A 25180-nucleotide genomic window follows, 5' to 3' on the forward strand; every position below is an offset into this window, starting at 1 on the left:
GGCGACCCTATAAAGTCAAAACACGAACTATTTTTAAATACTATCACTATAACTGATTAATTCGAAATTCGAAACATTCGAAAACGGAAACGAAAATAAAATAATTTAACTTGTTTTTTATTTCATACTTTAAGGGCTTTAGTACAGGACGCCTATAGTCCAAAATCAACGCTCTCCTGTAGGAAAGTAGTGGTTGAAAGCTATGCAACGAAATCGCGTATTTGCTATAACATTTTGAATTAATATATCAATATAATTTAGGTATATACAAAACGTTACAATTGTTATGTCACTGTCATAATAAATAAATGATCATGTTTTTTGCACAGATGAAACAATTAAAATGTATAAATAATATTCAAAAAATAAACTTAGCAAATATTTTAATCAAAAAAGCATATTCAGTTCATTATTCAATAACGATCCAATCTCGCTAGTCTTATTCCTGTAACGTAGAATGTGATGTGAGTTACCATGTACGTAGTATTGTAATTTTAGTAGCACCAACTGAATTCTAAGATTTTTCAAAAGATGGTTTTTATTTGGAAAAAAATCTAGATTGAAATCATTAAACATTAAATATCTTATGATACGTTTGAAAACGATTAGTTTAAGAGTTACAGTTAAATGAGGAGTGTCTCGACTGAGGACGGAGCCGTGCATCTCTCTGTTGGGTTATGCTATGGAAGTAAGAATAATATAATAAAGGCAATGAAACTAAGAAAATTATTTGTGGCTTCTTAAACCTTTATCTTCATGAAATTAATATTATTTTATATATATGTATTGAAATTTGAACACATCAATTACTTTCTAAATATTGTAATTAATTTTCCAGTATAAATAATCTTTGAATAAACTGATACAAAATTAGTTAAACAAAATTATTGAACACAACTTACGATAATTCCGAAACTATATCTGGTAAATCTAAATATTACAATACTTCGTACTATTATAAATAAGCAATATACCGCCGTGGGACGCTACAGGTCTATGGCTCATTTGGTATAAGCAACTGGCTCTAGCGTGAAGGTTGTAGGTTCGAGTCTTCCTCGTTTAAATGACATTTTCATCTAAATTTCCTAATTTAAATAATAACAATACTATCAAGCTCTACGCGTGTACTTCGATATCATTATTATATACGCTAATATATTCACATATATGCGTGTTTGTACGTTCTGTCGTTTTCAACCAACAAGTGTTTTAGTAAAAGGCCTACCTAACCTCTCTGTACTCTCGCCACCAGTCAGTCGTGATCAACCATCCGAGCTCGAAGCTCCCACGTTCAGACAAACAAACATTTATATATAATAAATATAAAGGTGCTCCGCGTGTGATAGTGAGCTTGGAGAAATGTCCGCCTTCCTGTACCTCGTTTATTTTGTGAGTATTGTTGTCTTGTAATAAAGAAAACAATGTTGTATTTAAAATTTAACTAAATTATATTTACATTATTTTCATTGAGGGTTTTTTATGTCATACTTTATTTATTTCTACATATGAAGGCATATATATTATGCAGAACATTTTAAGAATGGATTATCCTTTAAGTAGTTTAAATCAAATTCTTATATCATAGGATATCCGTCATTATTATTGATTAAGGAATGAAAACTACTAACAAAGAAAGTTTAAAAATTGATAATTACAAAAAAAAGGAATAAAAGACTCATTGTAAGAACAAAAAAGAAATATAAGAACGTCAATACATACTTCTATAACATGAACTAAGGGTAACTTTGAGAGTAAATATGTCCTGCGTGAGCTTAGTTAGATATGGTTGTTCTTAATTTATTTATAAGGAGCCTGTTTGAGAATGAATTAAAGTTGAGAATAATTTAATATCTTTATTTTGAATGCTTTTCTCTCTCTCTCTCTCTCTCTCTCTATATATATATATATATATATATATATATATATATATATATATATATATATATATATATATATATATATATAATAGCTTTTAAAAATTAAAAATATTATATTCGTATGTAAATAAATGTTGTTAGATTGTATAGGCTATCACAACATTATGTAACTTTGTTTAGTTAGTGGACTTTCTGGGGTAATATTTGGAAAAGCTATGCGAGTTTAAATTAGAATTTCAATGGATTATATTTAAGTATGTAGGAAAACACACAGAATATTTTACAGACCAGGAATATGTATTTGAAATTTCCGGGAGAATATTAAAAATATTACATGACCAAAAAATTGAGAGAGAAAATGTTCAAACACATAACATTAATATGGATGAACGAGCGAAGCCGCTGGCCATTCTTGTGCGTATAAAGAAACACCAGCGTGCTTAATCCGAGTCGGCGTGGTCACACCACATACGGCGCGTTAGCAGTTTTCCGTTCTTAAATCTTCACTCATTATGGTATTAACGTTATTATTTAAAAACTCGAAACGCCTCGTATGTATTGTGACGCACACTTGTGTTAATATACAGTTATAATTGATACAACACCTTCGCTCGCGTGATGCTCTCGATAACTCATAAGTATAATTTAAAATGTAGTTCCAATTCACTAGTCATTATCTTCTCTCCTGTTATGCCAATAAGACGCACATTAGCATATCACAATGGGTGAAAGCCTTCAAGAATGTATTTCAAAATAAGAAACAAACAGTTTTCTATTGAAACGATTCCAATTGCCCTATAAGGCATTGTCTACACAACATGTTTACGAGAACAATTTCGCTGTTCATATTGGACACAGTTCTATTTTAAGTTGTTTTATATAATAACTATATAATATATATTTATTTAGGTTGCTCTCTAATCTAGACTTATTGTGGTCTTCACAATTGTTTCTTGACTAGTGTTGATCCATGTCCCGCGCCGTGTCACGTCCCGTTAGTAATGAATATTGGATAAGAAGTCTCGACCTGGTCTGCCTACTGGAACATTACTACAATAATGATTTAAACTAAACACGTGGACGTATATTTAGAAATTATAATCATAATTGAGACAGCACGGGCCAAAACTAGTAAAAAATCGTGGAAGCAATAGAAAAAAAAATCATTTAAATGAAGACAACTTAATTTTTATAGCGTTTCAAATATTCAATAATAAACACATATCTTTATAAATTACTTCATATCTGCTAAGAATGAAAAGATACAAAATAAAAATGAAAATGACATTTGGCTTTTTAAATAATTACGTTTAAAAATGTTAACGTTTTAATAAGATAAATGGCGTAGGTACATCTCATTCGTTCGTAAGGCAATTGGAAATTTATTTTTTGTTTCTCTCTAAATCTTATTACTACTTTAGAATAATGCAGTAAAAAATATAATTTAACATTCAAAGAGGGAAGGTTATGTTCCGTTACACTTTCACGAGTTTGAACAAAATTTGTGACGTCAACACTTTCAAATAAAAAATTACATTCATTGTTTTTTTTTTGTTTCGAAGACGTCGTTATTCCAAATTACCGCCGCGCCGTTTTGTCGAAGTAGGTTTTATGTTCCTTAAAAAAATAAAATAACGCTTGAAATATTGTTTTTATTAACATTTAATAAATAATCATAATTATATTTTCTTTTATTATATATTTATTATAATTTATGCATTATTTCTTACTAAGGTACCTATATAAATATTTTTAATCATAGCAAATCTATTATAGTGTAAAGTATATTTGTGTGAGGGCTTGGTACTCTTATAAGTCCTTGTTGGGATGATGACTAGGACACTCGTCAAATCTCTTTATGGAGTTAACTCAACCATGTTAATGTAAAAATCATTCAGAAACAACAGTTGTGGAACGTATTCGTGTCAACAATAAACAAATTAGCACATACTATACAACTATTGAATCCATAATGACAACGGTTGATAAGGAATGTGGGGTCGACGACCTTATTGGGTGAAGGTCGACCGGTCTAACGGACCAGAGGACGGGGGACCGAGAGACCGATGGACTGACAGACCCACAGGGCCTGGCCATGTTTATTATTTCCTAAATTAGGTTTTCAGGTTACTATCACGGTACAAGAATGTCTTACACTTAGAATATATCTGAGAGTGAACCTCGATCATAAAGATAACAGCAGAAACATTACGCTATATAATATTTTGTAGATCGCAGTACGGTGACCTCATAATATTTAACTCACTATGACACGTTTCATAAGAAAAATGAAATATGCGATGTTTGAATTAAAATAATATTAAAATTCATGAATATTTAAAAATACCGGCTAGAAACCTGACGGGACTACACGGAATTGATTTTATATTAAAGTTAACAGATCGAGGAAAATATTATACTGTGAAGAGACCGTGAATGTTGGTTTGAACTGTGTGTATACACAGCGACCTACTTCCAAAGACGCGTTAACTGCGATTTAGATAGGGTTATAACACAACTAAGAAAACTTATACGGAATAGTTTAAAACTAAATAATACAGAATATAAATGTGATATAATATATAAAGACCTTATGAACTATTGTTGGTAATCTGTTGTCAATGAAAAGAAAATAGTTTTAAGAAACATATTGAATGAAAGGCTTTTCCTAATCAGTTTCTATAATTATCTTACAACAGTCAGGTCTTTCGTACTTTGATTTCTAAGTACGAATACTTTGTTATCAAATAAAAATGAGAACATTAAAATTATAATATTTCCTGTCAAGCACTAAGTACTTGCTTAAGCTAAACAAGTTTTATTTAACTTTAAGCTGTAGCCTTAATAAAAACTTTTAAAAGCGGTCTTAATCGTTCAAAATAATGGAATAGGTCTCAAAGTCCCTATAGTTAATGTAAATGTGTACCATAACATGATTAATTAATATATGTATAGTATATGTCTGTTCGTAGACAGCCCCAGTTCCGCTCTGTATGTGCCTCGCTAACGGATCTAAAGTCGTACAGTCGAGTTTCTCTCTCTGTTATTATGAATGAATACTTGTACTACATTTTACGTATGACGATACTGTTTTCACGAAAAATTACTCTTTAATATATGTTAGAGGATATTTGGGCAAGAAAAACAGAAAACAAGGAAAAAAAAATAGTTAAAATCGTCCGAAGAATCAGATATGTCATTGCGACGCGTACAATCTTGTCAAAATTCAGCGTCGTCGACCCAGATTGCGGTAATTTTCTATGATTACGAGTTGTATTACGGTGCTCAGAATATGATCAAGGTGTTTCATCACTCACATCACTGGCAGCAGTCTGGAACAAATTACTTTAAAAATGCTGCGTTTCACGGCGAACTGACACTAACACACATAGCCGAACAAACATAACGCAAATACAAGAATAGAAGTTGGTACTACTCATATTGAGCCTACAAGTTTTAAAAAGGGAAATCTTTCACATTACTCGTCTGAGGTTTTATCACCAAAGATAGAAATTGACAATTATATCTAGAAAGTCTGGACATTAAACCTTCAGTTTAAGTGAAGTTACTGCACTTAATAAAGGTTTACAGGATTTTATAGCTTATTAAAGGTATTTTATCATTGACAGGACTCGTTATAAACTTAATAACTTTTAAATTGAAGGATAAAATGATCATTTTAATACCGACGTTTTGTTTCGAGTTCCTTACAAGGATGATTGCGAGAAAAATTGGGTACATGAATATTGGATATATCAATATTTTTCACATTAAACGTATGTTTTCAGAAAACAATTCTCAATGGCCGCTCTTGACAGAATTCTTCCAGGTTTTATAATCTATCTCGTGTAAGAGAAACATTAATTGATACGGAAAGATCATTAAATCTCCCAAATCCAGTTTTAACCTAAAGCTTTCATGTTCGTTCACAATAAAACTGCGGGAAGGTTAAATTTTAACTTTTATTAGATCATAAAATTTAATTTGACTTTCATATGAAAGTGCCTTCGCCGTTCACGTGTCTTTTTACGATATAAACAAAAATAAAGAGAAAATTCACTCATCAGATAAACGGACAAGTCTCCCCGCTTCTGGTTTCACTCTTGACTCGTTCCAACTAACACCATGAAGTGTTAAATTATCATGTACCTACTCGGCCTGAGCGTGTGGTGTGTAATGACTCCCGTGGCAGGTATTGTTGACCTCTGAACGCGGCAAAAACAAGAGCTCTGTTCATATCTAACCCTAGACGAGGCGTTTTAATGCAAAGTTAACAAACAAACTAGGAATAAATGAGCTGATTTTATCTTTGACGTGAATAAAAACGTCCAAGTATGCAGGTCGCTAACGGTCCACCAGCCGTTCGTTAGAATTAAAACCTTATAGCTAAGGAATAAGATACAAATGCCACTGACAGTCGTTAGGCGCCGTTTTTGATCTTATATGGTCAATAATATCTCCATCCAGATAGCGAAAACGAGATTTACAGTTTCATATACAACATTAATATTGATTTAACTAGATTGCACGTCCGTCCGCGGGAGAGAGTACATTTAATACTGGTATTTAGAACGGTTATATATGTAGGTACAAATATACCTTAGTTGATGCGTTCAGTTCAGTATCAACAACTAGTTTGTTTTTATTTTGACCAAGAAGTTTCTTTTTAATTATAGATTGATGTTGTTTTCTTCCAGGCGTTATTGTCACTATGTGTCTCGGAGCCAGCAGTGGAGCCTTCGCCAGATAACAATCAAGCGGAGTCCGAGGAACCGCCGGAAGGATACTACGCCTTCGTCGAGTCCCCTAACGCGACGCCTCCAAGGTACAAACAGAAATAACCGAATATATAATATATATAACCTATAATTAATTTGGTTAAACTTCAATTGTAGCAAATAAGCCCTGATAAATATATTGACTTATTTTATTACTAGCGACCCGCCCCGGCTTCGCACGGGTGCAATGCTGATACTAAACACACTGCAGAAAAACTGTGAACGTTGTATATAAAAACGTAGCGGCCCGCCTGGTATAAAACTCAAATCATATGCTGTAAAAGGCCTTATAGATCTATATTAAATCAACAATGTATTAAAAATATTTCACTGGATAAGGATTAATGCTGTGTTGGTTAACATCGCTTCGAAAATTGGCAAGTATTTGTCGTAAAAAGTTAATGACAAAAAAATGTTGTTGTTGGATATCCATAAGAGATAGACATATACCAACGGTTAGTATAGACTATATACCTTTGTATGTGTGAAATACTTAGTACATTATTTTGATCAATCTCGTAGGCTTCAGCCAGCGTTTGCAATGAAAGCGGATAAAATGTAATTATTTTCGACATCACATTAGAAACCTCAAAAATAACAGTATTTCTTCAATATTTAATGGATGTTAAAATCCATATAGACCTTCCTCTTCAATCACTCCATCTATTTAAAAAACCGCATTAAAAATCCGTTGCGTACCTACTTAGTTTTAAAGATTTAATCATTCATAGGGATACAGGGACAGAGAAAGCGACTTTGTTTTATACTGTGTAGTGATAAGTAACATATAATTTATGATAATGCATCGTAAGGGGTAACTATAAACAGTTTATTATTATCTGACCGTCAACGTTCAAAGTCCAGTCTCCAGTAACAAGTCCTCGGGTGTGTTCTGCTCTCACTCGTTTTGTTTATTTCTCCAGTCAAGTTGTGCATCTCGCCTCACTTTCACTGACTATACTACATTCAACACCAGCCGTTGATTATTAAACTTTACCCAACGTTTTACTTAATCGTAACTTAAGAAAGAGCTTCTAAACACCGCGTCTACAGATATTCTGTTTCTTTTAAGAATAGAACAAGCGTGAGGTGAGGTGAGGTGAGGCTTTCATGAATTTAATTTGTTTTTAATAAGTATTTCATTCTAATTCAAATGTTTTATCAAATCAAACACATTGATACAGCTCCTACTTCTATGTTCATGCTAGTGGGAAAATTTATTACGGTTTAAGTCATAGAGGAGTGGAACCAAATCCAAATGTACTAATCTAATATAATCAGAAGAAAGATTGGGAAACATGAAAAAGAAGAAGAGAGAAAAAAGAAGAATAAACAATAGAGTTATTATATTCAGTCATTGAGTAAGATTCGTCGTTGCTGCTTTCAATGCACTTCCATCGAGAGCTGGTGACGAGTCCAATTTGTTTTCGTACTTTTTGTTATCTCGTGGCCGTTTTGATCCAGGGTCCGCCCTCCTCCATATCAACAAGTGTCGTCAGAATGTGCGGCTGTGAGCGACCGCGCCCACGTGAGCGCCAACAACCTTTGCGGAGACCTTAACAGAGGAGTCATCCCCAGGAATCCTATGGGACAGAGTCCTAATGGGGAGCCTTATCCCTTGTGAGTATTCCAGTTTAAAAATCGATTTTGATTAGATAGATATGCCCGCGACTTTATCTGCCTTTAGAATGAGGCTTAGAGGCAAATTAACAATGTATACTTAACCAACTGACTGCACTATCTGTAGTCTGTGTCACGTGATTTCTTTACAAAATGTAACTTTCAAGCCGTGTTGCTTATTAAACTACAAAGAATTTTTAAATAAATTTAACGCAGGTAGGTGTATATTAATCTGTGGTTGTATCCAGACGATATCAAGTGCATATATATAAGATAAAGAATCATCGTCGTGCTCAGACTTATCATATGAGGTGAATGTTCCAGTGAGTTAATTCGTAACCACACTCTGCGTTTCCTGTCCCGCACCCTACCGGTTCTCAGAGCTGATGACGCCCTGCCCCGGGTGGCGCATGTCTCTCAGCAACTCACCCCGGAACAACTCACAGAGGTTAACCATAACAGGTGAGTCACACATTTGTACTTCACTTATGTAGAGTAAGTAATTCTAAGCATTATTTTGTGTCATTAAAGTTTTTAATGCTATTCTCTGGTGAGGCATTAAACGCGAAAACAATTCAATGGTTTGGTACAACAAACGGCATCTGTATCGATTAAAGTTGGTAAATTTGTTTTATATTGTAGCAATCCAGCAAATTATAATAGTTCAGTTTTATCGACGGTCACATATCTGATCGTTTTCTCAGTCTAGAGGATCGTATGAAGCGCTCCGTGTCGGCTGAGGTTCCTGCCAGTTCTCTCCGAGCTGAACATCGCTCCGCAGACTCCGCCCTCCCTGATGACGACCAGCCTCGGGAGAGTCGCAAGTTCTGTGACGGAGGTGGAGTGTAAGTAGACGAACACACACACAACACACACACGCGACGTGGACACAAAATATAGATACACGACATATATATCATTATTTTTAACATACTCCCGACGTTTCGGTGACTTTGCAGCAACCCTGGTCACGGACAGACGAGATGAATCACGTTGTTGTTAAAAATTATTATAAACGCGTAGTAAATTCGAAAAATAATAGTTTTATTTCAATAAGTACTCGCGAAAATCTTAGATCTCATTTTTTAATAAAATAATGTCAATGCCGTGAGCTGTCAGTGTCAGCTGTCGTGATAAAGCCATAATAAAAATCACGGAAAGAACTATGTTTGAATAAATAATCCGACGAAAAATAATGCGAATTAATAAAATTTTTGGAGATCTACAAATGATATGTACTAAAATATTTACATTTTTAATCACAAAATAGTACTTAATACAAATAAGTCTCGTAATTGTGTCGTTTTTAAGTCGGAAGGAAAAGAATTCGTTTAAGAATTTAAACATTAACTATATAACAAAAACATTATACAGTTAAATAAAACACCGTTTAACTTAGAATTTCATTAGCATTTATTCCAAATTTACAAAAACATAGAAAAAATATTTAAAAAAATGATGATTTTTTTTATATATCCTAAAGTAATACAAACATATCGCATATGCTTCTAGTGTGTTCGTCGCTAGTCTTCACCGCCGCACTACACACGAGCCGTTTGACGTTTCTCATTTGATAACCCACGTCACTACTATAACGTAGGAACGTCCACGAACGAAAAAACGTGAGTGTCGCGTGTAGTGTGCGATACAAGCTCGAGCCAGCGCCGAGACGAGGTGGAGCTGTACTGTAGTGAGCTTTGTGCAAGTGAAACAAAACGATATATTTTCCCATCGGTATATTTAATTCGCTTAATAACTTTTCATAATTAGGTCTATATTTCATTTAATTCTCTATCTCCCTCGCTCCGCCTCTCTTCAAGTCGGCCATCACTACGTAGAATGGGTCGGAGCCAGCGCCCTCTAGGATCGTGACGCGCGGGTCACGCTCTATCTGTATATGAAAAAAATATATACAGTGGGTGCCAGGCGATATAGAATATTGTTATTGGAAAACATAAATCAGAAACAACAAGTATCTCTCACCATAATACTGTCACTGTGCAGAGTGTTATATATGACAAGGGATATCGTAGTACCTGGGCCCTGTACTTGAGGTGTTCCGGCCACACGCAGGTCTCGAAGTAGCCGGCGACGTCGGGCGGCTCGTACAGGCGGAGCGCGCGCCGAGAGAAACACTCGCCGTACTCCAGAACCAAGTAGTACCTGGCGGTGAGAGAGCACGAGGTCACTCGACTAGCCACGACACGGAGCCTCCCATCGTCCCATCGAGTGCGCCGCGTGCTCGTCTGCCAGCCTTCTCATAACAACATAAACAAATATATACCTGTAGTCACATATGTCCATGAGGGGCGTGTAGTTGAGCACGGTGAATCCCTCTATGACGAGGAACTTCTTCCCGGGCACGTGTAACTTCCCGGGCGCCGCCCGCCCACCCTGGCTGTGGGCGCGCTCCGCCCCTCGCATAGTGCCGATCACATCTCGGTACATGGCGTCCATGTCGAGCGCGCTCAGTATGTCGTAGTTGTTGTGATCCAAGCCCTCGCAGCGCACGTGCTTGGGACTGTCGTCGCTGTAGAAGTACCTGTCCTGGTGGAACACGTACACCGGATGCAGAGCCTCCTTCAACTTGTCCGCGAGGGTCGTCTTCCCCCCGCACGTGACACCGGAGATGCCTATCACGATCCACTCGCTAGCCATGATCGAGTCTCTGTTCGCGCTCGTACTGCACAGAAGTCTTAAAATTATATATACGCTTAGTTTATTATAGGGGTCAGTGTTGGACGGCGGGCGGGGACATCCCCAACTCTTCTTATTCTCTAAATGTCCTACGAATGAATATGCTTTAACCCAACGTAAGGCTTTATGCACATGACACAGGCACTGGCTTGGTCGGGGGTGTGTTGACTGCTGTTGTGGATGTTTGTGGAGGTCAGTCTTTATAAGTGAGGGTACACGTGGTAGAAGGTGAACAGCATGAGACCTCCTACAAACAACGAGCCCCAGAGAGCGCAGAACACTAACACCCACTTTGGATCCGGTATATGCTGATATATCCACAAATCTGAAAAGAAAGTTTGTTTACAAAATTTTTCATGTCTCGTTGGATATGCAAATATATTAAATTGTTTCACAAAAATGATGCCGGTTATCGAAATTCTCTTTGTATATTATATAACCATACAACGAGAAAGCCTTAATATTGTCCCGTATTCCTCGGTGAAACCATTCTTCGGACTGACATGTTGACACTGCTTCGTCCATTCATTACTGTCCCTTAACCTCCAATTTCACATATTTCCTCGCTGCCACGCTTTAAACTTTTTATTCCCATAATATCACAAAAATACACGGAATTCGTATTTATCTAAACTATTTGTTACAAAAACTTAGTTCTCCGCCAACAAACGATTGAAAAGGTAAACAATTGTACTTTTCCAGTAACCTTAACAGATTGCGACATGCTTAAATTATAGCGTAGGAATAGCTACATATGAAAACCGACATTAACTATGAGACACACGTGTGCTGGCGCACTCACCGTCGTCAATGAAGGGATACGAGTTGACCCAAAATATGAAAATTACATATAACACGAGGGCTGCAGTCAGAACAAGCTTCCCTAAACCAGCGTCGGATACGTCCATAAAGACATCACTACTAAGTATGCTAGGAACGGGCGGAACTCCTCGGCTGCTGTTAAGATTCCTTAGGGAATATTATATACTTGTGTTCATCTATTTTCACTTCAATCTTTTTCTCCGGCTTTCCTTTGATCGCTCTCTCGATGATCTGAAACATAAACAATGTACAAACATAAAGACAAAATGAATGGTCATACTGAATAGTGATGTACAAAAGTAATCGAACTTCAGACATGTGTGAAATATATAAAGCCTTAGTATTTTTAGTATATTTTGGTATAAAAAAGACTTTAAGGAACCAGAGCTTCGGATTACTAACAGACAGACATTATCATATATTTTCAGTTTTTCAATTCCTTTAAAGCCTTCTATAAACTGTGTATAAATATATAAATGCCTTTCTTAAATACGAGCTCATTTATATTATATTTGCTGAAAATAATATTGCAATGACATTTTTCTGTTATAAATTAAGTCCTAAAGTGAAAGCTGTCATTGTATTTTTATTCCTACAACCAAAATAAATTCAATTCAGAATGTTTTAAAAATGTATCATTTTCATGAGGATATCAGAACGAATAAACACATTGAGTATTATTATCCTGAGGAGGACATGAGGAGCTCCTCACGTTCAGCACTTGTCAGACCGATGGTCCTGTATCTCTTATAGAGGTGACAAATAGCATCACACAACACTGAAGGTCAATTATAACTATATAATCCTTTGTATAGTTCGTCTTATCGTGTTTTATGAGGCTATCAATTATTGTTATAAAATTATATTATATCTCATAAGGGCTTGCTTACTTTATAATTTCAATTAATCTACACACTAACATTACATATATATATATATGTGTATGAGTGTGTGTGTGTTATCATAAATAAGCCACATATGCTTGATCAAAGCCAAAACAACTAAAGGAACTGATTAAAAATACAAACATTGTGACACACATAAGGAGTTTTCACTGTCAAATAATAATCTCTGTTGTAGCATATAATGTATATTGGTCGTAAGCATGGGACGCACACACAATGAAATATATTAACAGTTACACAGATAACGGACACTATGAAAACATTACAAAGAATATTCATGTAATTGATATCATAATTCTGAAAACATATAAAGCAGGAAGTGGAGATAACACTTTAATATGGCTCTGTGTTTATATGAAATAAAATTATATGTTTTATCATGTATGTATAATACATACCTTATCAAGTATAGAGCTTATGGTGGTAGAATTTGCTAGACCGAGCAGTTTCTTAGTGCCTCTGTCTGATTCTTCAGAAGACGAAGAAGTGATCTTCTGTTTCTTGTATCTTTGCTTTGGTGTGTCACAGGGAACTGAAATTTTAATAGCAACTATAAATCACAAGTCATAATTTGATAAATAAAGTTTTTTATTCATTTTAAGGAAAGCTAACTATTTTCTGATTAAATTAAACATGAAATATTTCAACAACAGAGTGAAGTCGTAAAATTTTTTTAGATTATAACTGTTAAAACACGTCTTGAATTATCGAACATAACTTATGAAAAAATAATCGTATAGGATTTATGTATAGAGATAATGACGTAATATATATAAAAACGACATACCTTGGCCTCTGACGCCCGGACTTGAATCGAAACGGCGCTTGTTTGATTTGGTTTTGCCTTCTATAAAAAACAATACGTTGAAATCATAAACACAATGAAGCTACCAGAAAACTGACAACTTACCTTGTTGATCTACGAATTGCGCCGTGTGCACTAACTCTGAAGACATTTTATTTCATTGGTGAATGAAATTAATTAATACATTTAAGTTAATTTTTCAAAACAACTACAATAACCTCAAAACTCTCCACTAATGTCAACAATTGTCAATACTCGGAAGTCATTTATAAACGTCATTGTTGCGTTTGGTTATTTCATCCATTTATTTTTATGTCGATAATTACTAAAAGATGTTTTCTTATTAATTCAGGTTTTGCATGTTATATCGAGCTATTAATGGTGATAGTGCGGGTCCCGAGCGCAGAGAGGATCCTGGAGTAACGCCTCACTCTTCACATCCACCTCCCCATAGATACGAGGTCAGTATATGGATATGATATTTTATTACTTGTTTAAAATATTGGAAATAGATGAATTACATGAATAGACGGCCAAAACCCACACATGACTTACTCAATATATATGAAATACATTTTTTGTTCTTTGGTTTGTGATAAAGATAACGCTTAAATTAAATTATATGCATCAAAATATCAATCTAATCTCATGTGCGGTGATTCTATCAATGTGACTCTATCGGAATAATTCTGGAACAAATATCTCCTCTCAGGATTTTCCCATTATGAATGATTATCATACAATCATTATTATTTTAAGGCAATATTTGTCATTTAACAGTGTTTTAAATTGAGATTAATAATTGTTAATTGATTATTTTATTTTGATTCAGGGTCCGCCAACTCCCTGTCCAGCAAGAGTTGAATACGCAACTCCAGTGTTTGCTAGAAACTATCAAGGAGTATGGCGGTATGTCGTACAGATACCATATGAAGGATATTTCACCCAAACTGTTGAAGTAACAAGGTATGTCCCTCATATCACGCAAGAAAAAATATATAAATTCGTAATAAACGGTCAAAAAACGTTACTAATACTATCGTTTCTAGTTCATAAATTAAATATAAATGAAAAATATTCACGACCACATTAATATCCAACTGTTAATGTTTTCACTTAAGTTTAAAGTGAAAGTCACTTATAATTATTACGCATTCTAATTACAAAGGTATTGTAATATGATTAAAAAAAAGGGTCGTTAGGTGCCACCGACCCTGAATAATTTTGTAGAAAGCAACACATAGACGATACAAAAGTTGTTTATGTAGACTACTTGCATGTTAAATTTGAATACATATATTGTGTTATATGTTTATTTAGCTTGGCTTGTAATATCTTTCCAGATGTATGCAGTCTCGTTGTCACTACCTGGAGGGCGGCTGTCTGTCGTCTCCTCGATGGTTGTCGCTGTTGGTTGCGGAACTTCACTATCCACCATCAGACTCTCACACAACACACGCCAACCGACCGGTAACTTAATCTTGTTAATAGAACTCGTTCATGCAAAATTTCTACAACATATTCCGCAAAATCGTTTATGTTAGGTTACACTCATATAAAACGAATATTTAACATTCAGCCTAGTTGACACACTGCGGGAGACAGTCCTCCTACAACATCTAACTGTTTTCTTCTGTGATATGACTCAAATTAAATAGTCCTGTTGTTTTTATTCATATTTGCAATAACGTAGTTAGGTATTATAAATAAGATTCTACTTTACAATATATATTCTAAAAACATATTTTGTTATTACAGGAATACAATCAGTTTCCTCCAAAGCAGGAAAGTGAAAGTAGTTCAGAAAAACCTCAGCACTGCGACGGACACGACGCTCTTGGATGCTATCAGGTTTGAAGATTAACACTGATACTTTCATGACCAGCAGTCCTCATACCTTTAGAGATTTTCCCAATTTTCTCAGTATAAATAAAGTTTAGCTTATATTATTTAAGAGTATGACAGAAAAAGAAACTTTCAAAATTGACCACTAAACTGAATTTAGTTTATATGTAAAAACCTTACTTAATGTTTGGTAATAAGCCCAACTAAATCGTTCATGAATGAAACGTGTAATAATTTCAGGTACGTCTGTACTACGATTGGTTTCTTGTTCCTGGTTCGTGTAAATGTTGGCGTCCGGATTACTTCGCGCGATACGTGAGACGCAACCGACACGAGCTCTAGACACATTAAAATACATTCGTTTCTCACTACACTTAATTTATTGTACCAATTATGTCATTGGACATGAACATTTTTAAATCGAATTACAATTCTTTATACATTTTCCATTTAATAGATTAAACTTTGGTATTAGTGAGGAAGTATTTATAAAATTGATAAGTAATCGGAACTTTTATTTGTACATGTTCTTATTAAGAACAAAATTTGTAAAAATACTGTACATAGAAAATCTGTTTATGGGAGAACAATAATTTAATATTTTATATAATTTGGTGCTAAGCTTTTGCGACTTTAAGACTGCGTTAGTAAAATATTTTATTTAAAATAATTATAAGTCGAAATACAGATTGAAAATATTATTGACATACTTATTGTTGTTATATGGTCTTAGCAACATTTATTAAGATAATGTTATTATTTATTGTATAACGGTTAGTGTGGCTGGATCTGTATGAATCAAGTATCAATGGTAGTTTAAATTAAATATAAGAAAATATCACTTAGATGCATAAACTAAACGCAATACAGATAATAGCAAAAAATAATTATAAAAACTCTTTACTGTATAATATATAATAAATGTACTGCAATAACTTCTCAACTGAATTTGCATTTATTTTTATTAGTGTATATTAGATATAGGTAGGCAATAAATTTACTGTTTTTAATATATAGCACTATAAAGTATTTGTTTTTTTATTTAAGACATCGCTGAAACCTTATCCTCATCACAACAAAATATTATTGATAAAATATTTTATGTCCTATAGATTTTTAAATTATTAAATTTCACCTAGGTAAGTGAAATGTTTTTGTAATAAAGAATGTTTTGAATGTCAATTATTTTGTGAGCAGTTTTATATTTTAAATTTTAGAGCATCCGTACAACAGAGTTTAAAAAATATTGCAAATGAAATATTTATTGTAAATTGATACACTTTTTAAGGAAAAGGAAATTTTTTTTTCCCTCCAAACTATATGTTTACCATTACTGACATGATATTTTTTATTTTACATTATTTAGGGGAAGGATTCATTGAAACTGCCAATTCTTGTATTTAATTTAGTTCTATATAAAGCAGTCACTTAAACAAAGGTGTATGAAGTGATGTATAATAACCGATTAACTACAGAAGTAAGTCTTTTCAAATTCTTGGAATGATTCTTCGGGGAACAATATTGATTTTTCTTGATCAACTTTCACATCGGTGTTTTCTTCGAGCGGCTTGCCTTTGACTGCTCTCTTTATTATCTGAAAATTTATAACAGAACTTTGCTATATTAAACAATTCTAAGGACAATTAGTGTTCAGTCTAAGTCAGTCCAAGTGTTAGTCATGTGTAGTATTTTGTATTACATGACTCTCAAACAGAATAATAATTCTGTGAGTTGTTAATGTAATAGTAATTGAATAAAAAATCCTAATACATATATATATATATATATATATCATTTTTTGAGTATTCTTTTGAAAACAATATGCTTAGGGGTTTTATTATTTTATATTATGTATTCCAGATGCTTCATTTACTTTACAGCAACCAACAAGACGACGAGATGAGATGAAAATTTCATCTTGAGAATGTAAACATATTTTAATTTTAAATGTGCACATGCAAGAGATATTGTTGCTCGGTCAAACATTGATATAAATGTAAGAATAACTAACCTTGTCTAAATTAGCAGCATCAGTTGGTGTAGAGAGTGATAAAAGTTTCTTTATATTCTCCTCTACTAAATCTTCTTTAGATTTTTTAATGATTTTCTTTTTCTTCTTATTTCTGTTTTTAAACAGATTAACTGGAAATCGTCAAATTGATTATTTTTAATAACAATGAGATAAAATCAACAGTTCTTATAAAGAATAATCATACCAGTATTTAAATCGCCTTGTGAATTATTTCGCTTCTTCTTTCTTGATTTGATGTTGTTTTCTAGAAATAAGACAATATCATAAAGTATAAATTATTAAAGATGAAATAATCCTTTAATATTTACCAACCGTCCGGATCTACAAATGCCAGCGCTTGACGAACTAATTCGGAAGACATTTTCTGTTGGGGTCCTTATATTATAAATTATAATATTATAACCAATTTTCAAAATTCCATATGTATATAGTAAACATTGCCGTACTAAATTGACATTTGGCAGCAGCAGTCTCCTACGTCAAAATACAATTGGTAGTTGAAGCTAAAAATCGGTATACTTATAAAAAATCGGTATATGAAATAAAACAATGGACAAAAATTAATTCATTAATTAACTTTAAGTTAAATTATTAAAAAGTTACAAATTATTTAATTTATTATATATCAACTTACAAGATAAATCAATTTACTCTTTTGAATGGCATCTATGGTTTTGATTGTTTTTTGATTGCAAAGTCATAACAAAAAGAAACTTTATAAAAACTTATTATATGCAGCACACCAAAGGCTGACTCGGTGGACAGCCTGTTTTACTCTTTAAATGAATGATGATTGAGGGAGTGATAGAATGTTCAAAATGAAATTAAATAACAAAAGAAACACTTGAATTTAATCAAGACGTTTAAGGAGCCTTTCTTATTTCAGAATTGTTCGACATCATCAAGAAATTACGTCATGGGTTCGTATATACATACCTATATACTGTAAATCAATACTCACTCCGAGTAATTTTAAGAAACCCTAAAAATGGGAATAATTAATGCCATCTCGCTATTTCTAACATTTGTTGGATGGATTATGTCTAAATCTTTTATAGGATCATCTGTCAAAAAAAACATGTCTCCATTAGAATTACCTAGTGTAAATCTACTCATAAGTTTTTGTATAAAAATGTAGGCATTCAGATCTGAATTACAAAGTAGTGTGTTACAGCGGCTTCATAGGTTTCCAAAAAAAAAATCTAGAATTCATTACGTCAACACTTTCAATTAGAGTTCCGGTGAAGTAATTTCTTTTCGAAAAACAATCAAACATTGTGCTTAATTTAGTAGATATATTTTCATACAAAATTAGTTTTCAGGTGTTCTATTTTATTTTTTGTTTCTCGACCGATGAAGACATTTTAACTTAACGATGAAATGTACGTGGGTTTACAAGGGTAAGTGACACTATTTTGAGGAATTTTCTCGAATATTTTCATAAAAATTTCCTACAAGAACCGGACTCGAGGAAATTCCTCAAAATGTATCATTAAGCAAATCGTACCTGAAATTAATCGGGAACGGTCGATAAATCAGACGTTTAGAGTTATTACGTAGGTTTCACTTAAAATTTTCCAAACAATCAAACATAAATTAAAATGGTTGCGAATATAACAGTCAAATAGTAAAATCAGAAAAAGAAGTCGCGCTTTTATTACAAATCAGTAGAACAGTAGAAGTTCATATCGGTAGAAATACCGAAAAATCGGTATGACTTCCTATAAAACAGTTCACGGATAAGGACTCTTATAAAAATCACCGATTTAATTGACAATAAGCTTGAAGACTTGTCTTGATTTGGAATAAAATAATCTTTTCCAAGGACAGCGCCGCCGCCGGTCGCCGAGCCGCCATTTGCTTGTGTATTGGGTCGTCTCCTGGCGACCATTCTCTTCATATCGTTCGTGTAATGTCCGGAGTCAATCCGGTGTATTTTAACTCTTTATGTATGAATAATCCGCGATACGATATTCCTCACATTCTGTTTGTCGTCACCGCTCTAGAACCTTTTTAAATAATTTTTTTTTTTTATTATAAACCAAATAACTTAACTAATAACGTCTGCTACATTATAATTTGTAATAATACATAGATAAGATATAACTTTGGAAAGAATTCCCGTAGAGAACTGTGTCTCAGTCGAACTAAACCGTTCATATTTTCCAAACCACAATTTTCATTCGTAATAATGAAACAAGGAATTACAAACGGTACATGTTTATTGGTTGCGTGTCATCTGAGCGGCTTCCGGTCCCGACGCCCGGGAGCCGCCGGCGCTCGAGTGATCGGTGTGAATATGGACCTCTACCGACTACGGAACACTAACGACACTAAAACACTACGCAGCCGCCCGCCGGGGATACACACGGACGGCAAGGAAGGTCATGCGTCGTAAGAACTGATGTGATAAAAAATAAGCCTCGCGACCAGGTGGTTAGCAGGTCTGCTCTCTCCCCGCGGCGTCCCGTATCTCGTCGCCATGTGTGATGTCTATGGACCTGCCTGCCGGCGCCGCCTCGTTGTCTATCCCCGCATCATTATGTCTCTGTGCATCTTCTTCACCGCGCTCTGTTTCCGGGTCTCGAGACGTTTTTTGGTCATCGTCGACATCACTTCCGCCGCCGTGGTCGGATCCGTGGCTGGAATGCGCGACTGTTTCGTTTCCTGTGAGGTATATGTGTACGGTGGGCGACTGGGGTTTGTTTGTGAATGCTACGTGGCAGTACGGCGGGGGAGGCTCCTCGTGTTGTAAGGCTGTATACGGCGGTGGAGGGTCAGGCGGCGGCGAGGACTCCAGCGGGAATAGGTTCCCTGGATGGAGATCCAGCTCTATGTTAGTGGAACCTTGTTCTGGAACACAGAAAATTAATAGAGAAACGGTACGATTCAAATAAATACAATGTTTTTAACAACTGGCAACACTTTACACCAGCAATGACCATATAAAATAAAAAAAATTCGATAAATTTAGTATGATAAAGTTTGTTTATGAAAAAGTTGTAACTACAGCATTTGTTGCCTCAACGAATACTTCGTGAGAGCAGACGCCGGCGACGCTGGTCACCGGACAGCGTGGAGTTAATATCTTGTAAAACGTTAACTTACGACTAGTGGCGAGCACATTCGCTGATGGCCATTCCTCGGAACGTCTTCTTCGCGCTGAAATATATTTTTCATATTATTTTGAAAGCTGGTTTAGCTATTAATATTACATTACAACTATCACACAGAGTAAAACTGAGATCACCGGATGTACGACGCGTTTTTTTATTATTGGACACCGCATACACCCGCCGCTTCACGGGCAGGCGAGCTGAAAATTAACCGAAACGTCGGGAGTATGCGGCTGTGGAGTATCCGAAACACTTGACTGAAGTGAATAATATATTGCACACATATAACATTGTTATGAGCTGGCAGCACTCACAGCGCGAGTAGCCCTTGGTGAAGCAGCGGTCGGTGGCCCGCACCAGCAGCAGGGCGGCCACGAGTAACAGAGCCCCCGCGCCCCAGCCGCGCACTCCGCGCCACGACCACTCCCCGCCCGGGCTGCGGGGCTCGGACTGCCGCCGGCCGACAGGCCAAGCGTCAAGATTAAGAGTTCCAGGATCAAACTACTACAATATTGAATGTAATATGCTTGTTTTATTCAGCTTGTGCCGAGGACATGGAATTGTTTCCTATGTGTAAGTTTCTCTCCGCGCTTACAAACACTGTAGTAGTTGGATACATTACAATAACGACCAGATAATGTCGGTAACGGAGTAACGAGCGAACGACATAACGATTTAATTTATAATTTTCCTGTATAATGTATAATTAATTGAGGTCTGCTGTGAGATTGATGTATATAAAATCTATGAAATGTAATTACGATTAATTAAAATTTACAACAACAAGTGTTTTATCTTCGCCTGTAACCTGAATGTGGACATGCCCAGGAGGACGCCCAGGAGTTAGACAAAAAGTAATTAGTAAGAGATAGTTACCGAGGGGTTACTATCAGGGAGATGCCAGGGCGCCCCTAATGGCCCGGGACGCCAGGGCCCGGCCGGGGACGGGGGCGGGGCTCGAGGGAACGGAGGACTCGCCAGGGGAACGTCCAGGGCTGGCCGACTCAGACTGTGGAAGAAATTGTTTGAAGTAAGACAGAGACGAAACTTCTCAACATTCCATGGATTCACCGTGCGGGTGCCGGGTCCATCGCGTTGCAGGAGAGGAGCTTCAACAGTGCCTGGGACCTGGGACCCAGGAGTAGGTTTAAGGGGCTCCTATCTTACGCGTTAAACGCAAAACTCAAATCGACTTATGATAATACTCAATGCTCACGATCTAAAAGCTATCGGAAACTTCATTTTCTACGCTTATTTTATTAAATACGTATAGAATATAAAAAATAAAGCTCAAGGGCCATGTATTAAGATGCTGTTTGTATGCCCTGTCCCTTGCACAAGCAGGATCCCGCGCCGGGGCTAATATTAGTACTTGTTGGAGAGATGGCTCACCCTGCTACAGCATGAGGACAGAAAACACCCTCAACAATAACATTTTAACGTCTTTATTGTCTTAATTAAATTCTCCTAGTTCCACTTTTCCCTGTTGAACTTCTCTGAGATCGAACACTAAAAAACTATTGACCCAAAATAATATTAGTGTCTAACAAAAGACTAGTAGTCACGTAGTGTTTAAAGCTATGCTCCGAGAGGAATGAGGTGTGATTTTAGTCCATTGCTTAAGTTACAATACTGCACAGTTTCATCAAAACCGGTGAAGTGGTTTTTATGTCAAAGAGAGACGAACGTCCTCTATTACCAACAAACTTTCTAAGGAGATAAGAACGTCCGACCTTATGAGTTGCCTGAGTTGTGCGGGCGAGTACAACACTATCTCCGGTCGGTGTGCTCGAGACCAGTCCAGGCGAGCATGTAGCTCGCGGAGACGTCGCAACTCCTGGGGACTCAGCTGGAACATCTGGGACTTTAAAATAGATATTAAAAGTTTTGAGTAGAGTCGAAACTCTGCAAACATCGGTGACATTACGCAAGACCTCTAAGAATTTAATGGGTCTTTCAAAATGTTATAAAAATTTTCTGACATTAATAAAGAAATGCGAATAAAACGTCGATTATCAAAAGAAAAAAACTAATTTATGTATTATAAATGTGAAAGTGAAGTGAAATAAACCCACCGGTTGGCTCTGTACGTGTTATGTGTGTACTTTCTGTCAAGTTATGGATGATCTGTGTTTCAGCTCAACATCTGACTGGTTCGCGTGAGAAGTCCCGTATTTTCCTCAGTGTTCGTTACCTGTAGATGGAGCTGATGTGCCCTGGCCGTGATCTCCGTCAACTCTGACAGTGTGAGTCGCCCCCGTCTCCGCCTGTATCTCTCGATCTCGGACCACATCGGAGGCAAGGTCGCCTGCATACTGAAGCCAGTTCTAGAAGATTATTACTATTTGAAAATTATCATATCGAACTCTGTCCTAGCACCGTTGCTTATTTTGTAATAATTTTATAGATAAAGAAAAGCATCTGACTGAAGACAAGAACACTTGGAATAAAGAGTTTTTGAATCAATAACCCGGTTGCCTTGGCGATGGGAGTTGCGCGAGTAGAGCATGTTTACCGTTTCTTGACCGTACTGCGTTAATGGCAGACGAGTCCAAGCTTCCTTAATGTTGTCGTTATTCTATTTGACTATTCATAACATCATTTATAATTATAAATCATGCACTCCTATACTTCTTTGATGAACATCGTCGTCCGCCCGCAAGTGCTAATGATATGAAGAAATACTATTTATTTCTTGAAGACTTCTCCTCCGCCGCCCGAGCGCAGGTTATAACGCTCTGGTGGTTTACTGATGGTTTTAATCTATTTTTTTTGTTTTGTTAGATTTCTTCTGTCTTTATTTCTTAACCAATATTTATATTATCAATTTTTCTATATCCTAAATGTATGTCTTTATAGTCAATTAAGGGATCTTATTGGTTTGCTTGATAAAGATTTTAATTCAATAATCGTTCCAAAATTTCTATTTCGATCTACGTTTTATATTTCCGTGTATACATTTATTTAAGTAATGTTTTGCAACGTAAAGCATTTCTGAACGCAAAGTGTCAAACCGTGAGTTTTGATAATTGTTTAGAATATTCTTAAAGTTGATGTTTACTTTTAATATAAACATATTTTATTTATCGTCACGCTATTTAATGCTCATCATTGTCTCGTCTCGTTTTCTCGGTTCTTGTATTCTTAGAGATAACATACGAGGCTGTCCTCTGCTGTGTGAAAGCCTCTCGAGACCAACCCCCTGAACTGTCTATGTCCTTGTCCACCTCCTAACTCGAGTCCCTCATCTTCTCCGAACTCACCTGATCCCGGGGATACTCCGGTATTGTGAAGCGTATTTTCGGTGAAACCATTGCACTCTTTAAAAACGTTGTTGAGTGGCATATCCTTGAATGTCAACTGTCGTCCACATGTAGCGTGCGACGATTTTCATAGTTATATATCCAAATGCAGAGAGGCATTAATCTTAAAAATCTGTGTTAATAATTTCATATCCACCACTTTCTGTTTATGAACGTTGGTTCGAGTAACCGGCAATAATGAAGGCCGAGTCTTGCGTTAAACTTATTTTTTGTCAGCTTGGTTAAATTGTATTTAACTGTGATAATGTAAGTTTAAAATGAAACGTAATTGTTAAAAAAGTTTTAAATAATAAAAGTATGAGATAAAAACAGCGAGAGTTTATTTTATAAAATAACATAGTAAAGATAAAAGATAGAATATATTTCGAATGAATTTCAATAAATAAAATAAATGAAAGATTCAATGAAGTTATTTCTTTCAAGAGTACATAAATCACGAAAAATTGGGACGTAGGACCGTCACGATAGCTAATATTGTGATTTAGACTCTATCCTTCAAACAATAACAATGTATATAGCGTGATTATATTTTTCTGAAAATTAGCTAAAGCGGTTTACGGTTGTTGATCATTTATGTCAAGCCTATTAGACTTTGTTTTTAACGAGGTACTTGTATTTTAATATACAACGAATTTACTTGTAACAAGCAAAGACAGCTCACTTTATAAGTTAAATTTTCAAAAAGAATCCTAAAGTTAAAGTCATCTGTGAAAATATTCGTTACCAAATACTGCATTGCGGTAAAAGTAACTGTTTGAAAATATAAGTTTAAATTGTGATCTAAAAACAAGTTACTGATGCCACACGTTAAGTAACACAAGCATTGATGTTTATTTACTTAATATATATAAAATATAAATACATTATTCAATGTAATAATATCATATTTATAACTTTTAAAGGAAATTCCGTTTATTTATAATCGACATTCGTCGAGATGTAACTAATTTCATTAATGATTAAAATGCTCATTACGCGTTCAATAAACACTCGCCGTCAATAGTCGTTCGTTTAAAAATAATATGAACGTCAACAAATTAGTATCAGACATATAATATTTTGTACTTACAAATGTTTTGTTCCTTAAAGTATTAATCACAGCCTCATGTCTTGTTATATTTGTTTCTAATTTCTAATTGTTTACACGCTACGCGCTAGCAATGGAGTTCTGATGCGAGTAGTCGTAACACTTCACGCATGCGCAGTGCGCGAGTTGCGTCACACTACATTGTTTATGCTTACATAATGTTATTAACTTTATTAATATAAAACAAAACAAACAATTTGTAAAAAATATAAATACGATTATTATTAAAAAAATACTTTTTTACAAATAAACTGAAAATTGTCGATTTTTTGT

At 35.1% G+C, this 25180-nt stretch overlaps 4 protein-coding genes across 5 annotated transcripts; 1 reads left to right on the plus strand and 3 right to left on the minus strand.

Moving 5' to 3' along the window:
• The first annotated feature begins 1236 nt into the window (after positions 1-1236).
• On the plus strand, positions 1237-16378 carry LOC116773715 (uncharacterized). The gene is made up of 10 exons (XM_032666223.2): positions 1237-1389; positions 6575-6702; positions 8120-8275; positions 8600-8737; positions 8980-9120; positions 13857-13965; positions 14337-14470; positions 14848-14974; positions 15263-15355; positions 15590-16378. The coding sequence occupies exons 1-10, from the start codon at positions 1360-1362 to the stop codon at positions 15689-15691; spliced, it is 1158 nt and encodes a 385-aa protein (XP_032522114.1). The 5' UTR covers positions 1237-1359; the 3' UTR covers positions 15692-16378.
• LOC116773719 (nicotinamide riboside kinase 2) lies at positions 9665-13766 on the minus strand. Of its 2 annotated transcripts, XM_032666229.2 has the most exons (7): positions 13610-13766; positions 13487-13546; positions 13098-13231; positions 11775-12025; positions 10560-11297; positions 10312-10438; positions 9665-10166 (listed from the first exon to the last, which is right to left on the minus strand). In XM_032666229.2, the coding sequence occupies exons 5-7, from the start codon at positions 10931-10933 to the stop codon at positions 10059-10061; spliced, it is 609 nt and encodes a 202-aa protein (XP_032522120.2). In that variant the 5' UTR covers positions 10934-11297; positions 11775-12025; positions 13098-13231; positions 13487-13546; positions 13610-13766; the 3' UTR covers positions 9665-10058. The 2 variants fall into 2 exon arrangements, with proteins under 2 accessions (XP_032522120.2, XP_061384685.1); XM_061528701.1 differs by lacking the exons at positions 13487-13546; positions 13610-13766 and adding an exon at positions 13312-13441.
• Positions 16379-16740: 362 nt separating the features above from the next.
• Positions 16741-17853, minus strand: LOC116773720 (uncharacterized). Its single transcript, XM_032666231.2, has 4 exons — positions 17694-17853; positions 17566-17625; positions 17361-17491; positions 16741-16943 (listed from the first exon to the last, which is right to left on the minus strand). The coding sequence occupies exons 1-4, from the start codon at positions 17740-17742 to the stop codon at positions 16815-16817; spliced, it is 369 nt and encodes a 122-aa protein (XP_032522122.2). The 5' UTR covers positions 17743-17853; the 3' UTR covers positions 16741-16814.
• A 1732-nt stretch (positions 17854-19585) lies between these two features.
• Positions 19586-25012, minus strand: LOC116773718 (uncharacterized). The gene is made up of 7 exons (XM_032666226.2): positions 24890-25012; positions 22692-22824; positions 22231-22361; positions 21374-21506; positions 20812-20947; positions 20490-20543; positions 19586-20234 (listed from the first exon to the last, which is right to left on the minus strand). The coding sequence occupies exons 2-7, from the start codon at positions 22809-22811 to the stop codon at positions 19819-19821; spliced, it is 990 nt and encodes a 329-aa protein (XP_032522117.2). The 5' UTR covers positions 22812-22824; positions 24890-25012; the 3' UTR covers positions 19586-19818.
• Between the last annotated feature and the right edge of the window lie 168 nt (positions 25013-25180).

Source organism: Danaus plexippus (genome assembly GCF_018135715.1).
Source record: "Danaus plexippus chromosome 22 unlocalized genomic scaffold, MEX_DaPlex mxdp_27, whole genome shotgun sequence".
Lineage (NCBI taxonomy): Eukaryota > Metazoa > Arthropoda > Insecta > Lepidoptera > Nymphalidae > Danaus > Danaus plexippus.